The 13,854-nt window shown below is 43.5% G+C and overlaps 1 protein-coding gene across 1 annotated transcript in view; it reads right to left on the bottom strand.

Moving 5' to 3' along the window:
• The window catches only part of DNAJC4 (DnaJ heat shock protein family (Hsp40) member C4), a 425,931-nt gene that overhangs the window by 43,112 nt on the left and 368,965 nt on the right, over positions 1–13,854 (bottom strand). The window contains exon 6 of the mRNA XM_069207103.1: positions 13,716–13,802. Within this exon, the coding sequence (XP_069063204.1) occupies positions 13,716–13,802 (87 nt within the window). The remainder of the gene's footprint in view (positions 1–13,715; positions 13,803–13,854) is intronic.

The following is a 13,854-nucleotide window of genomic DNA, read 5'->3' as shown; positions in this document are numbered from 1 at the left end:
GTAGTTAATTGGATAGCTATACCTATTGTGTTATGGTTTCCTGAGCATGATGTTGTAAGTAGCACCCAATACCAAATTGTTTAATGGAAAACCGAGCAAGTACTGGGGGGCAATAAATCTATGTGGGGACAAGGCTGACAGATTGTTATGTGATCTGTGCGTGTTATTTGTTAATTTTGATCTTCCCTTTTTTCCTGTTTTTGGGGCAGCTACATAATACAGAGCAGACTAAGTGCTATGCGGTGTTGTCATCCCTTTCTGACCAATGCCCCCCCTCTCTTTTGCAGAGGTCAGTCAACATTCCTTTTTTCCCTTTCACTCTCCATTAATATCTGCAGTCGAGCAGTCAAGACTCACTCTAAGAGGTAGGTAGGGGGTTTAACTCAGATACAATATATCATTGTTGCAAAGTGACCACTTTCTAGATGTTTACCCTTTTTTGGGGGGCCTCACCTGGTGGTGATCTTGAACTTTAACAATGGCACAATAGTTTCCAGTGTATCGTGTATGTGCTCTGACCCCTAAAACAAGTCACACATGGCTTAAAACCAGATTTACACATTGCATGGAAAGTTAAATGCTACTTCTTGACTGCAGCACCTACTGTGTATTTCACTACAGTGGCAGTGAAAACATGGCTTAAAGTCTATCTTGTGTAGCTTGACGGCATCAGCCTAATCCCTACCACCCGGAACTGTCAAAATCACCCTTTTGACAGGTAGGAAAACCTGATATGCAATATTAAATAAGTCACCCCTAAACGCACCCTGCTGCCTTCAAGATAGGGTGCATAATATTTTAAGAGTGGAAAATATGTGCCAATAGAAATGGCATGTTCCCCCCATTCACTAGGCTTTAATGACATTGACACTTGTCAGTATGAAGCTGACACATAGGAATGGTCAAACTATAGTGTATACACTTTAATCTATAACATAACTTTTGACCCATACCTGCTACAGACACCATCGAAGGACTTATTTCTGCATTTTATCTATTAGTGAAACTAATGGTTTTTAAAAGTTCCCCTTACCATGCTTGAAGCTGCTGGAGGCGAATTTGCATTACATCTCCAGCAACTGTTCAGCCCGTACTTGGACGAAATTAGGTGTGAAAGAAGTGTGAAACTGCTCCCAGACAAGGCAATGGCTTGGGAGCAGGGAGATGCTTCCTTTCCCTGGCAGGAAAACCCATTGGAATGGGCCCAAGAACTTAATTTATTTCAAAGGGACATCCCTTGTCACAAATAGATGTTAGGTTAAAGGCCTCAGCTTTTGGCTCACTAGTCAGGCTGGCACCAAACCCAGTGAGAGGAAAGCTACCTCTAGAACCAGTTTTGAGTGGCAATAGAGGAGGGGACTGCCCATTACTATGGCCATACCTCTGGGTGGGCACATAGGCTCTGCACAAGGAGAGAAAAGTTTCCCAAACTTGAAGTTTGAGATGAAGGCACTCTCGGAATGTTTGCAGTAAGGCAAACTGGAACTACTGAAAAAGTGGAAAGGGTTAATCAATGGAACCTTTACTCCATTCGTTAGGGAGTACCCATGAGTCACCCCCATCCACTAGCCGGAGTGAGAATTAAAACTGGCATTCCCAGAAACTTCCTCAGAACACTTACTAGATCAGCAGAAGATCAGAAGAGGACTAGACCACCTTTAGGTAACCTAAGAGGGATATTGAAGGACTGGAGGTGCTCCCTCTTGTACCTAGGACAAATAAGTGAATTCTCAGGGTAAGTTGGCTGACTGTCCGAGTGGCTAAGGGACACAACAAGCTATAAGAGGCCATTTTCTGCAAATGCCCAGCTGGCCACTAGCAACTGGACCCATGACTGGATTTTGCTGTTGGCATCTGTCTGACACATTGAGAGTCTCTAATGGCCACATGTATGTATGTTTGCGATTCGGTAATTGGTCCCATCGCTATTTGAGACCGCAGAAATGGCAAATGGTATGTACAAATGGCATTTCCTAATCCCAAATAGCAATGCAACCAATGACCATTTCTAAAAAGTTTGCAGCTGGATTTTGCGAGTCGCAAATAAGAAATTGCAATTTGCGATTTGCAAACCATATGCTCAAGGCAGTCGCAACTAGCGACTAGTCGCAAAAAGGCCAGTTTGCACATCCCGATTAGCACTGATTCCAAGCAGATACAAACTATAAAAGCAGACCCAGAATGGATCTGGGGTTTCCACAATGGTTGCACTCTATGTGAATACGTTGAGGAGGCGATTCCAGGCTGCCGAGCAGAGAAAAAGGAGGCGAAGGCAGGAACGGATATACAGAACCCGGCAGTCCATATTTCAACAGAGGAGAAAATATATGAGAAATATAGGTTGAGTAGCACAATGATCTTAGAGTTGATAGAACTGCTCAAGCCTCAGCTAAGAAGTTGTACACTAAGCAGCTGCTCCATCCCCACACATGTGCAAGTGCTGTGCTCACTGCACCTTTTGGCCTCGGGTAGCTGTCGCTGTTGGGGTGTCTCACAGTGCTTTGTCATGTTTCTTCAGACGGTTCTTAGATGGCATACTCTCACTCATGTCCAACTACATTTACCTTCCCAGGAATGCTGGGAAAATATACAATACCACAGTGAATATTTATAGGATAGCCAACTTCTCTCATGGATTAGGAAGTGTGGATGGGACACATGTACCCATTTGTCCTCCTGCACATCTAAAATATGTCTTCCGCATTAGGAAATGTATTCATTCACTGAACATCCAGGTGGTATGCGATGCCCACAATGTCATCACAGATATAGTGGCAAAATACCCAGGGAGCACACGACTCATATATCTTCAGGCAGAGTGGAATATACCAATGCCTGCAACATGGAGATTTTGATGATGGATATTCACTAGGTGATGTGTAGTTGTAAACCTAAACTGCAGATATGTGTCAGTGCATAACCAGGTAATACCATGCTCACAATCACATTTTTGTTACACAGGTGACAGTGCATATGCTTTGAGGCCATGGATATTGACTCCATACCTATCATCTGCAGATCAGAATGAGAGGTGCTACAACATAGCACATCAGCGCACTGCGATCTTTAGCATGCTAAAATCACATTTTGGATGCCAGCACAAAAGTGGAGGTGAACTCTAGTATGCCACTGAGATTGCATGCAAAATTGTGGATACCTATGCTATCTTATATAACATAGCAACCAGGCGTGGGCTACATCTCAACATAGATGACACCGAATCAGAGGATGAGGAGCAAGAGCCACCACTACGACAGCCTGCTGATGGTAGCATAGCAGTGGAGAGTAGACAGCGACAGGATCACTTTGCAACCCATTACTTTGCTAGGTATGTGAAGGATGGCACTTCCCTCACAAATATTAAACACACATTGCCAATTTGTCCAAATCAAATATCCTTTAATCTCAGGATATCCTTTTGTGAATCAAGTGGCAAGTGCAAATAATGTTAAGGATATGGGATGAGGTCACAAAACACATTTTAGACATGTGCATTAGCAAAAATCAAAATGTTGGTCCATTACACCCTCCTACGGAGACGACCACCATGGCCTTTGCCTGGTCGGTCTACAGATGTGTGGCAGGCAATGCTATGCTGCAGGATGCAAGCATCAGAAGCTGAAATGCTGCTCACACTTGAAATCTCCTCACTGTCCTGAGGGGTGTGTTCATTGCCTCTTGCTGCCTGGGCCTGTAGCAGTTCAACAGCTGCGGTAATGCAGCCTAGTCCCCATGCCACATCACCAGCAACATGTCCCTAATCTACCTGGAGTGTGACTGTGCATTGAAACAGGTATGTTGTTGTGGCCAAACAGCCTATAGACTGACTCAAGCGGTCCATCCATGCACCAGCGCTGCACTCATGGCGCCTTACTTCAGCACGGTCCGGCACCGTTTCTTTACATAGGTCATGGATGGCGATGGTGAAGCTGACTATGTGTCTGCATACTCTCAAAGCCCTGTGTCAGGATCTGCTGCATGTGATGTAGGTTTCTGTTCATCATGGGCAACTGTTTGTTTTGCTGGCTTTGATTGCGGAGCAGGGATGCCTCAAGACCCAGAACAGTTGTGTGCTGCCTTCCTCCTCCCCAGCATCATGAGCCTGACAACACCTTCTGTACCCATGCCCTGCAAGTCGCTGTGGTTGACTCACATTTGTCTGTGTTTGTGGACTAGGAGACAAAGTTACATCCTGGTGGTCCATTTCTATGTGCTCTGTGGGTTCTGGGTTAGGTGAAAACGTAGGGTGGTGTGTTGCACTCCTCTGTATCAATGGGGGTTGGCTCCTCTCCTGCCATGTTAGCATCATCCACTCCCTTCACACTCAATGGGTACCTGAGGGAGATCTTTGGGACATAGGAGATACACTGTGAATATCTATATGATGTATTGCTCAATAAAGTCACATTTCATCCCTAAGCTGACCACTGGACTACATTACCCATAATGCAATATACTTGCACTGGACTTGTAAACTTATAAACTTCTGACTGATGCATGCTTTTTTAATCTGTGGATGTGTGCATGGTGCCCTGAGATGTGTGAAAAGGTAATATATGCCACTTAATTTTGAAGGTGATTGGTGCTGAACATTCAAGGTCCCCAATTCCAACAGTCTCTGGCTCCAGTGTGGTCTCTACCATGATTTCTATTGCTGTGGGTGGTGGTACTGTGTCAACCACCTGTTCCATGTGACTCCTTTAGTCACTTCGCAACCTTTTCATTGGTCCTAGACCTGAGGTCATACCACCTCTTGCGTACTTTGTCAATTGAGTGGTGGCTGACTCTAATGGCATTGATTTTTTACTGTACTTCATGACATTTGTTTCCTGGGAGTCAGATACAGTCAGTGCTGCCCTCCCAAACAACACATCGTAGTGCAGATGTCACATCTCAGTGAGAACTTCCAACTCCTTTTTGGAAAACTTCAGCTTCCTCTTTCTCCCTGCTGGGTTTGTACCCTTTGTTTGGCTCGCCATGGCTGCAGTTGCTTCTCTCTGCTTGGTGAGCCTCTGCTGTGTGTGCTGGCTAGACTCCTCCAACACTCACAGGAGGCACTTCCTAGTTCAGCGTTTATTGCCCTGCACCAGGAAGTATAGTTTCCCTGTTACTGGATCCTGTTCGCTATTTGCGACTCGCAGTTGCAATTTGCAAGACAAGTTCGTATTTGTTCGATTTGGTAAACAACCTGTTTGCAATTTAGGTAATCGCAATTAGCGATTATGCAAATTACGATGCAATTGTGTACCGAATCGCAAAGTGGTCCCTGCCTACGTACATTCCAAATTGCGATTCGGTAACTGAGATTCACATGGATTCGCAAATACAGACTCTCAAATTTCATACATGTGGCCTTTGGTGCCCTCCACTGAGGTCTTGGGGGCCTTAGAAGTGTACTTCTGTGGTTGTTTGGAAACCAAAAGAAAATATGGAAACTTGAAAGTTTCTTCTCCAGGGCTTCAGGGGAAAATGCGACAAAAAGTATCCATCCAGCAGGTTAATGGTGTCAGACTGAATTTCAGCTTAGTCCTGCTTTAGAATCCCAGCATCTCAGAAAAAGACAGCAGCTACAATTTCAGTGTGGACCGCTCAGAGAGGATTTTTCTTTAAAAAAAAAAAAAAAAAAAGTGATAAGTCCCTTACTAATAAGCCGTTTCACTTTATTTTAAAATTGGTTATGGAATTTCATTGTGTTTTGTGTGACTTTGTCTAATGTGTATACTCTGGTTAAATACTGAACACATTGCCTTTGATTTAAGCCTAGCTGCTGCGTGTCAAATTGCCAGGGATTGAGCATGAGTTTATTAATTTAATTTGTGAATTCGTGTGCCATCTAGCAGGGAGTGGCCTTATCCTCTGAAGTGGACACTTGTCCACACAAAATAATAATCCACTTTCCTACAAATAGTTATCACAATTAATTGCAACTGCCTTTGTATAACGCTTCATATGTCTTGCAAGATGCTGAAACTCATGGTCCTGATTGGTAGCACACTACACCATAAGGGAGTGCTTGGTTGCAAGGATGGTGTATTTGCTGCAGAGTTTTAGATCCTTTGAAGTTTGAAAGCAAGAGGTAGGAAGTTGCTTGTTAGAAACAATTTGCATAGTTTATCGATAACATCACAAAAGTGGGATTGGTTTGTAGTTTTCGTGGGTTACGAGGGATCAGGTGTAGGCTGGTTTCTATGGTCATTCCGAGGTATAACGTCTTCCTTGATATCACTGGTGAAGCCTCTCATTCCCTGGGCCAGGATACTGTAGGATGGGACTTATTCTAATGTGTGATTGTAATGATCTCCATTCTGGAGAAATTGAACTTAAGGTGGCTGATCATCATCCATTTATCCACAACAAGATGACACACATCCAGTCTGGTTGTGTCTACCAGGGTTTTCCAGTTTTAAGATAATGTGTGTAGTTGTAACATATTAGGTTGAATGAGCAGATGAAATCTGGTAATGAGGTTAGGTACAGGTTTTCGACCAATGTAGTGGTTGTCAATGCAGGAAGAGATCCAGGTTAGTTTACTTACTTGTGTTTTGATCTTTTCTAGTCTCTGTAATGGGGTTTGGTGGAAGACGGTGTCAAAAGCTGCAGGCACATCCAAACATAATAGTAGTACTGCCACTCCTCTTCTGCCTAATCTTCTTTTTGGGTCACCTAAAACTGTAAGAACGCAGATTCCATGCATATTCTTTGGCACTGTTCCATGAGTGGTCTTCTGAAGGTGGGTTTGAGTTTGGAGAGACAGGAGTCTGTGTTTAGAGTGTTGTTAAGTATGTTCCTTGCCTTAAATCTAGCACACACATTTGGGAGGATGATTTTCAAGACTCTTTCTGGGAAGGGCTTTTGTGGGGATTTGGAAGGCCTGCTTGCCTTGATGAGGCAATGAATTCAGTGAAGTATCAATGACTGAAGGAGGCTAGTGACTGCTGGTGATTTGCAGCTTTTACTCTGTCCTTCCAGTTCTTTAGTCAATAAATTTAGGTTTTTGTGCTTCTGAGGTATCCTTCTAGTTTCTTTGTTTCGTTAACTAGCTACTTGGCAACTGCACCACAGATGACTTGCAAGAGTGGTGTCTGAGATAAGAAGCATTCTGGGTTACAGAATTGTAAGAGAATGCTATGGAGTTCTTTTGAAGAGAATTCCAAATTGGTGATCCATGTGGAATAATAAAATCTCTTTGCACTCATAATGTCTGATTTGTGTGCTCTGCTGTACGGTAGTTGACAGATTTTATTGGTCTTGTCCTTGACTTTGTTCCTTCACATAGTGATGCAGACAATTAGTTTATCAATGTCTTTATTGTTTCCTATGCGCTGCGGGAGCCCTTTGTCTGTGCCTAGGTCCTGTGTGTGTGTCATAGCTGGTATTTGGTGGTCCAAACCGTCTATGCCCCACTTGTAGACATCCACCACATTGGTTACTTTTTTTGCTGAGTGAGATCTTGGTGAGATATGTTTCTTCTAGCATCTGTATTGCTCTGGGCCTTTTCTGTTGACGTTCTTCTGTTTTGGAAATTTATATGGAAAGGGATAATGTGCTGATTGCTTCAGATTAGGGGATTATGACTTATTATCGTATCATGTCCTAATAGTGCAAAGATTCCATCCAATGTGAAAGTTGAATGCCTCTACATTTGTGGCAGTAGAATGTGTTTGTGCAAGCTCAAAATGTACAAAAAAAATGTTTACCCCAGAAGCGCAAATCTGGCTTATACTAAAGTTTTCACAAGATTTATAAATATCTCTCCACCAATACGTAAGGGGCAGAATCATGACAGATTGGTAAGGTCTCATCATTGAGCTAGGCTTCAGTTAGGAATAGCAGTTGTGGTGAAGTCCGAAATCAAAAAATAAATAAAATACAAGGTCTGTTTGTTGATTGAGCACTGATGAGGAGGCAATGTAGTTTATTGTGAACTAATCCATTTTTATCTGAGGATGGAAAAAGGGAGTGTATGAGAGGTGAGGGGTGAGGATTGAGTACCCAAGGATGAGGAATATGGGCTCATGGGTGATGACAGAGGGATAAGGCGGTATAAGGATTGAAGAGAGGGGGCAAAGACTGAGGGGGGAGGGATATGGAGTGAGAGATGAAAATAAAGAATGAGGTGTAAGGAATGAGGGATAAGCAACGAGGAAAGAAATGAGGTGTAAGGAGTGCTAGGTGAGGAACGCGGCGTGAATGATGAAGAGTGATAAATAATGAGGGATAATAATGGAGGAACGAAGAGTGAGGGATGTAAATGAGAATATACAACGTGTATGCTCTAAACAGACTAGGCTGAATCACCTGGAATATACCAGTAGCATGTCCTGTGATCAGATATCACTGTGTAGCGTGAGCATGACTGTAGTGACATTTGCATATTCCTTGCCACAGTCCTTTTATCTCTGTCACTAGTTTATGGTTAACGGAACTGGCAAGACACACAAATGTTTGCTTCTTATTTCTTGCTTCATTTGTTGTTGCAATAAATGCAGAGCTGCAGAAAATTCCAGCTTAATGGTTGTTACCAACTGCTATTTCAGGGATTCACACTCTCTAATTATAGTTGTTACCAACTGCTATATCAGGGATTTACACTCTCTAATCTACATGTTGCTTATTTTCCATTGCAATTACTTGAATAACCCACCTGGACCTAAGATTTCAGCATCTCAGGCTTTCAAGACTGTCTCAGCTACCACTTGTACAACCCACGCTAACTGTTAATGTTTTTACATTACACACCACGGAAGTAAAAGGGGGACTACCAAGACCAGTGCAAAACAGAAACATGACACACACCTGCAATCTCCTACTCGCGGGCCTCCTACAGTTTTACATCATGACTCCTACTCCTGAGAATTCCGTTTTAATCACTTATCATGACCTTTTCTTGATCATCCCCTTCTTCTACTTTAATACTTTGACTGATTCCTCACAGGCCCCTACATTCTCCCTCTGAGACCTCTCAATCTTATTCCCAATCCCCTGGTCCCATCCTCAGGTGATATTTTCAACAGTTGCCTTCTAATTGTTGTGGGCAGACTCTCTCTCTTTCAACCATTCCCCATCACTTGTGGTGTACCAGAGGGCTCAATGTTGACATCATTACTTTTCAACATTCATGTCAAACCCTGTGGGTCACCACTTCCTGAACTAGGGATCTGGTATCAGCTCGAGCCACATGATCCCCTGTTGTACACTAGAATCTGCACGAGCTCCAACAACACATTCCTATCCCCCTTTTAACTAACATCCAAGAATAGATAAAAAATGACACCTAAAACAACATGAACTAAAAGTAAAATGTATTTACTTGTAACCCTAGTTCCTTACCATCGGTATTCCCTCTAAATTCATAAAAGGTAGAGTATCTCCATGCATGAGTAAGATAACAGAACCCACATTTTTGAGATCTTTTAATGCTTTTCAAATTCCAACTAGTCAAATAAAGGTTACAGGGACGTTATAGTTAAGTTCTGAATTTACTCGTACAAAACCATAGAAATTCAGCAGTTATAGTTGGAGTTATTTCAAGTAACTATAACTGGCGCCCCGCCATGCCCAGTTTTTTCTTCAATATTTTGACTGCTACTATTTCATTTATATTGTTAATGAGTGCTGTAATATCTGAGGTGATTAGCAGTGCATGGCAAGGGTGCAAGTTACAGTTACCTTAGGGCGCAGGTTATTGTTACTTGAAATAACTCTGACTATAACTGCTGAATTTCTGTAATTTTGTACGTTTAAAATGTGAGCCTAACTATAACTTCCCTGTAACCTTTGTTTTTTTTAGTGAATTTCTATGTTTTTTTTACATAAAGTTATTTGAATTACTATACGTTAATCCAACAACTACCGCGCATCGCCTTAGGCTGAGCGTAGCGGGGGTTGGCCGCAGAAGCACCCAACCCCCTATAACCACACAACCCTGTGCAGCGCATTGCCTTTGGACTTGCACAGCTGGGGTTAGCCGCTGGGCCTGGCCTGGGGCCAAGCCCCTATAAACATCCAAACACTGCGTTGTTTCTTGCCCTCTGTTTCTGCCTTTCTACTCATTCTTGCCCTACGTTTGTGATTCTGTCCTTTTCTTGCCCTCTGTTTCTGTCTTTCTTCCCATTTTCTGCTTGTTTCTTGCCCTCTGTTTGTGCCTCTCTGTCTGTTTCCTGCCCACTGTTTGTGCTCCTCTGCCCATTTTCTACTAGTTTCTTGTCCCCTGTTTGTGCCTCTGCCTTTTTCTTGCCCTCTGTTTGTGCCTCTCTGCCTCTTTTCTGCTCACTTATTGCCTTCTGTTTCTCCCTTTCTGCTCCTTTCTTCCCTCTGTGTGCCTCTCTGCCTCTTTTCTGCTCATTTCTTGCAGTCTGTTTCTGCCTTTCTGCTCTTTTCTTCCCTCTGTGTGCCTTTCTGCTAATTTTTTGCCTTCTGTTTTTGCCTTTCTGCGAGTTTCTTGCCCCGTTTGTGACTCCTTGCCTGTTTCTTACCTACTGCTTGTGCCTCTCTGCCAATTACTTCTCTCTGTTTGTGCCTTTCTGTCTGTATTATGCTCATTTCGTGACTTCTGTCTCTGCCTTTCTGCTCTTTTACTGCCGTATTTGGGCTATCTTGGGACAGAAGGGGGAGCCTCAGGCCCCTGCGGTCCCAGCTGGCTCCCTGCCTCCTGCGGGAACCGGCATTGCTTTTGCATATAGGGAGCTGATAACCATGCAGCTTCCTGTGTACAAGAGCAATAGTTTTCTATGTTTCCCTGCCCCTGGGCAGGGAAACAGAGGAAACGTCCGCTTCCACCAAGCGAGAGCTGTTTGACAACTCTCGCTTAGTGGGAGCGGAATGTTTGCTTCGACTTAGCAGCAACTGTAAAAGCTTACAGGTTACCTCCCCCTCGCATATATTTAGAATGAAGCCCAGGGAAGTTGGCGGTCCCCGGAGCAAATATAAGCCCTGGAGGGGGGGGGGAGCCCGTGCGCCCCCCCTCATTATATTTTCCATGGCCCCATAAGAGGGAATCCAATAGAAAAGAAACAGATTACAATTATTCCATTTCTAGTTAGATAGAAGTTAGGTTTTGGTGACAGCAGAATGAATTCTGATTTGCGGGCTCTAAGCCTCAAACTGCTGTATTGGCCAAATCCTTAGAAATCATATCAGACAGGAAACTTAATCTAAAAATCTACATTAAGAATCTGTTCAGTGGGCATTTTTTTAACAAGGATGTTTATGTATCTGTAAACCTTTCCTTTCATCAAATGAATTTTAAGCTGCAGCACAAACCTATTGATCCTTGACTACGGCAATGCTCTTCTCAGTGGATTTCCGAAGAAGAGCCGTGCATGTGAAGGCTACCCTGCATGCTGCAGCATGACTTGAGTCAAAGTCCTGCAACTATGGCCATATCTCACCAGCCATTTCCTCCTCAAAATGGTCCAGAATCTAGGAAAGATGCCCTTATAAAACTGCTTGACTACAATACAATGTGTCACACCTAAATTCCCTTGAATGTCTTTTGCAAAAAACACAACCATCTTATCAGGCTATCACGCGATTAGAACCAAAATAAAGTATTATTGATGGAGCCAATGATTTAAGAAAATATCCTCAACGATTTGATCCTTCTCAGGGCGTGCCCTTAATATGGAAAACTCATTACAAATGTTATTATACTGCTTAGCTTATTTAAGCACTCCCTAAAATGTCACCTGCTTGAGAAATGTTTTAACACTTCATGCTCCTTTTCTCTAATTTAACAGATTACTGTCTATCTTAAATGACATTCTTCCAATAACTGTTTCTAAAACCAAGGAAATAACACCTTGCCTGTATTTTTTGACCTTTGGTGTTCTTGATCAAACGTCTTTGAGTTTGTGATATACTGACACACACGTTACATCTGATGTAATCAGTAGGACTGCTTTCAAACATCTCTTGTGTTTATATTGTATTACTAAATGATTAAATGTTTTAATGTGAGGCGCTGTGACACCCCAAGGACCTTGTTCACGCTTGTATGAAACTTAAAAAAATAAATTAAATAAAAGGTGCTGATTGCAGCCACGCTCCTGCTGAAGAACACAGCCCCTTGTTACGTTGAAGACTGAAACCCTGGCTCCGGCAGAGGCGTGCTGGTGGGGTTGCATAGGGGAAGTTAGTCAGAAGCTGTAGTTACAGCATGACCTCACCTCCCACAGCAAGTCTCTGCACTAAAAGTGTAACAAATGAAGGCAATTCCTGAGGGAGTGCAGTTTTAGGAACAACAGCTCTCAGTGGTCAGTGACCTTGCTTGGGCTACAGCAGCACTGAGGCGAAGAATGACACCATGATGAGTCAACAGTGCTGAACAGTTCATTGCCAGGCAGCCATGTATCATACACTGGAAGGATCGGCTGTTCATGTCTCGTCTGTCCCACATGCAAAAGACTGTTGAGGCAGCTGGTGTACCCGCCCAAAAGGCAGCTGTCAGCAATCTCTGCTTCTGTCAAGGCTAACAAGCAACAGCCTGAGATAAAACAGACTGAGCCACAATGGGTGTAACAGACATGAACTGTTGTCAAACACTGACCACAGCCAGCTTTTCCAAACCACTGCAGCCACAGACTGTACACACCGCCACTAATACCGAGCTCAGCATCTGCTAATACTAACACTAAGCTGAACCATCCCCACTGCTGTGTAGGGTGCGGAGCTCCGACAGAGCTCAGAAGCATCTGAATGAACCTAGCCGAGCCATCCATAATACCACCAAGTGCAGCCTAAACAACAGCTACTTATGAGCGTCAGCTCACCTACATTGTAGGGGTAGCAGAGATGAAATCACACACACACACACACACACTCGTTGATAGCTTTCTGCTCGTGTTGCTGCCTTCAGCCCCCTGAGACCAGGGGTAGCAAATGACGTGCCACGGACCCCAAAGGGAAAGCAGGGAGTAGCAGCGGCTACGCCTGGTGATTCCTAATTGACGGCTATGCTGCAAATGCTGAGCCCAGCAGCTCTTAAAACAGCGCCAAACACAGCTTTTCCTGCTACCAGCACCAAGGTACACGCTTAAGCACTGTCATTTGACCCTGTGGGGGTATCTCACAGTCTTCTGAATATGGCACAGCCTTTAAAGCAGTGTTAGACGTTTGTAGTGTCGGTGAACTGACCAGTGGTGAAACACTGCAATGGTGGCATTTGGCCCATCAGTACACTGCCTGGTACTCAAGTCCAAAACAAATGAATCTAGAGAGAAATGTCTACTGGAGAAAGAAAATTACTTGATTTAAATGTGACGAACACTTCAGTTGCTGAAAGGGGTGAACGTACATCCATCGTCCACAATATGAACTCAAATGGCTCATGGAGGGGGAGAGGACTGCGGGAATGGTCTATGTTAACATAGCTTTCTCTACCTCTGAAGAGGGTGACTCCTAGTGGAGTCTAGGGACTCCCCCATGCATGTTTTGAAAGTGTTTTAAAAAGTGTTACAAGATCCTTCTATAAAGCAAACATCAAGCCAATGATTTTCCGGAGTATATCCATATCACTGTTACACGGAAGAATCCTTACACCAAACTGGCCTTCCCCTTGCACTAAAACCAAGCTCAGCACTTGTGTTGCCCCCAAATGGTCAAGCTGAATTCAGCCAATATGCCTGTAACTTTCTCAGCTGCAAGTGCAACAGCTGCAAAACACAACAGCCTACAGTAGTAATTCTACATTTTGCATACGCAAAAAAACACTATACCTGGCTCTTTCCTTAGAATCATTGTAGATCTTGGAGAAGATTCGATTTTGTTCTTCCAAAAAGTTACTGTGCACTTCCTTTATTGTCCTGCAATTACAAAGAAATAAAAGTTATGTGAGGCACAAATATGGAAGGCCCA

This window comes from Pleurodeles waltl, chromosome 9 (assembly GCF_031143425.1).
Source record: "Pleurodeles waltl isolate 20211129_DDA chromosome 9, aPleWal1.hap1.20221129, whole genome shotgun sequence".
In the NCBI taxonomy this organism is placed as follows: Eukaryota; Metazoa; Chordata; class Amphibia; order Caudata; family Salamandridae; genus Pleurodeles; species Pleurodeles waltl.
This window is presented reverse-complemented; position numbering and strand designations above follow the sequence as displayed.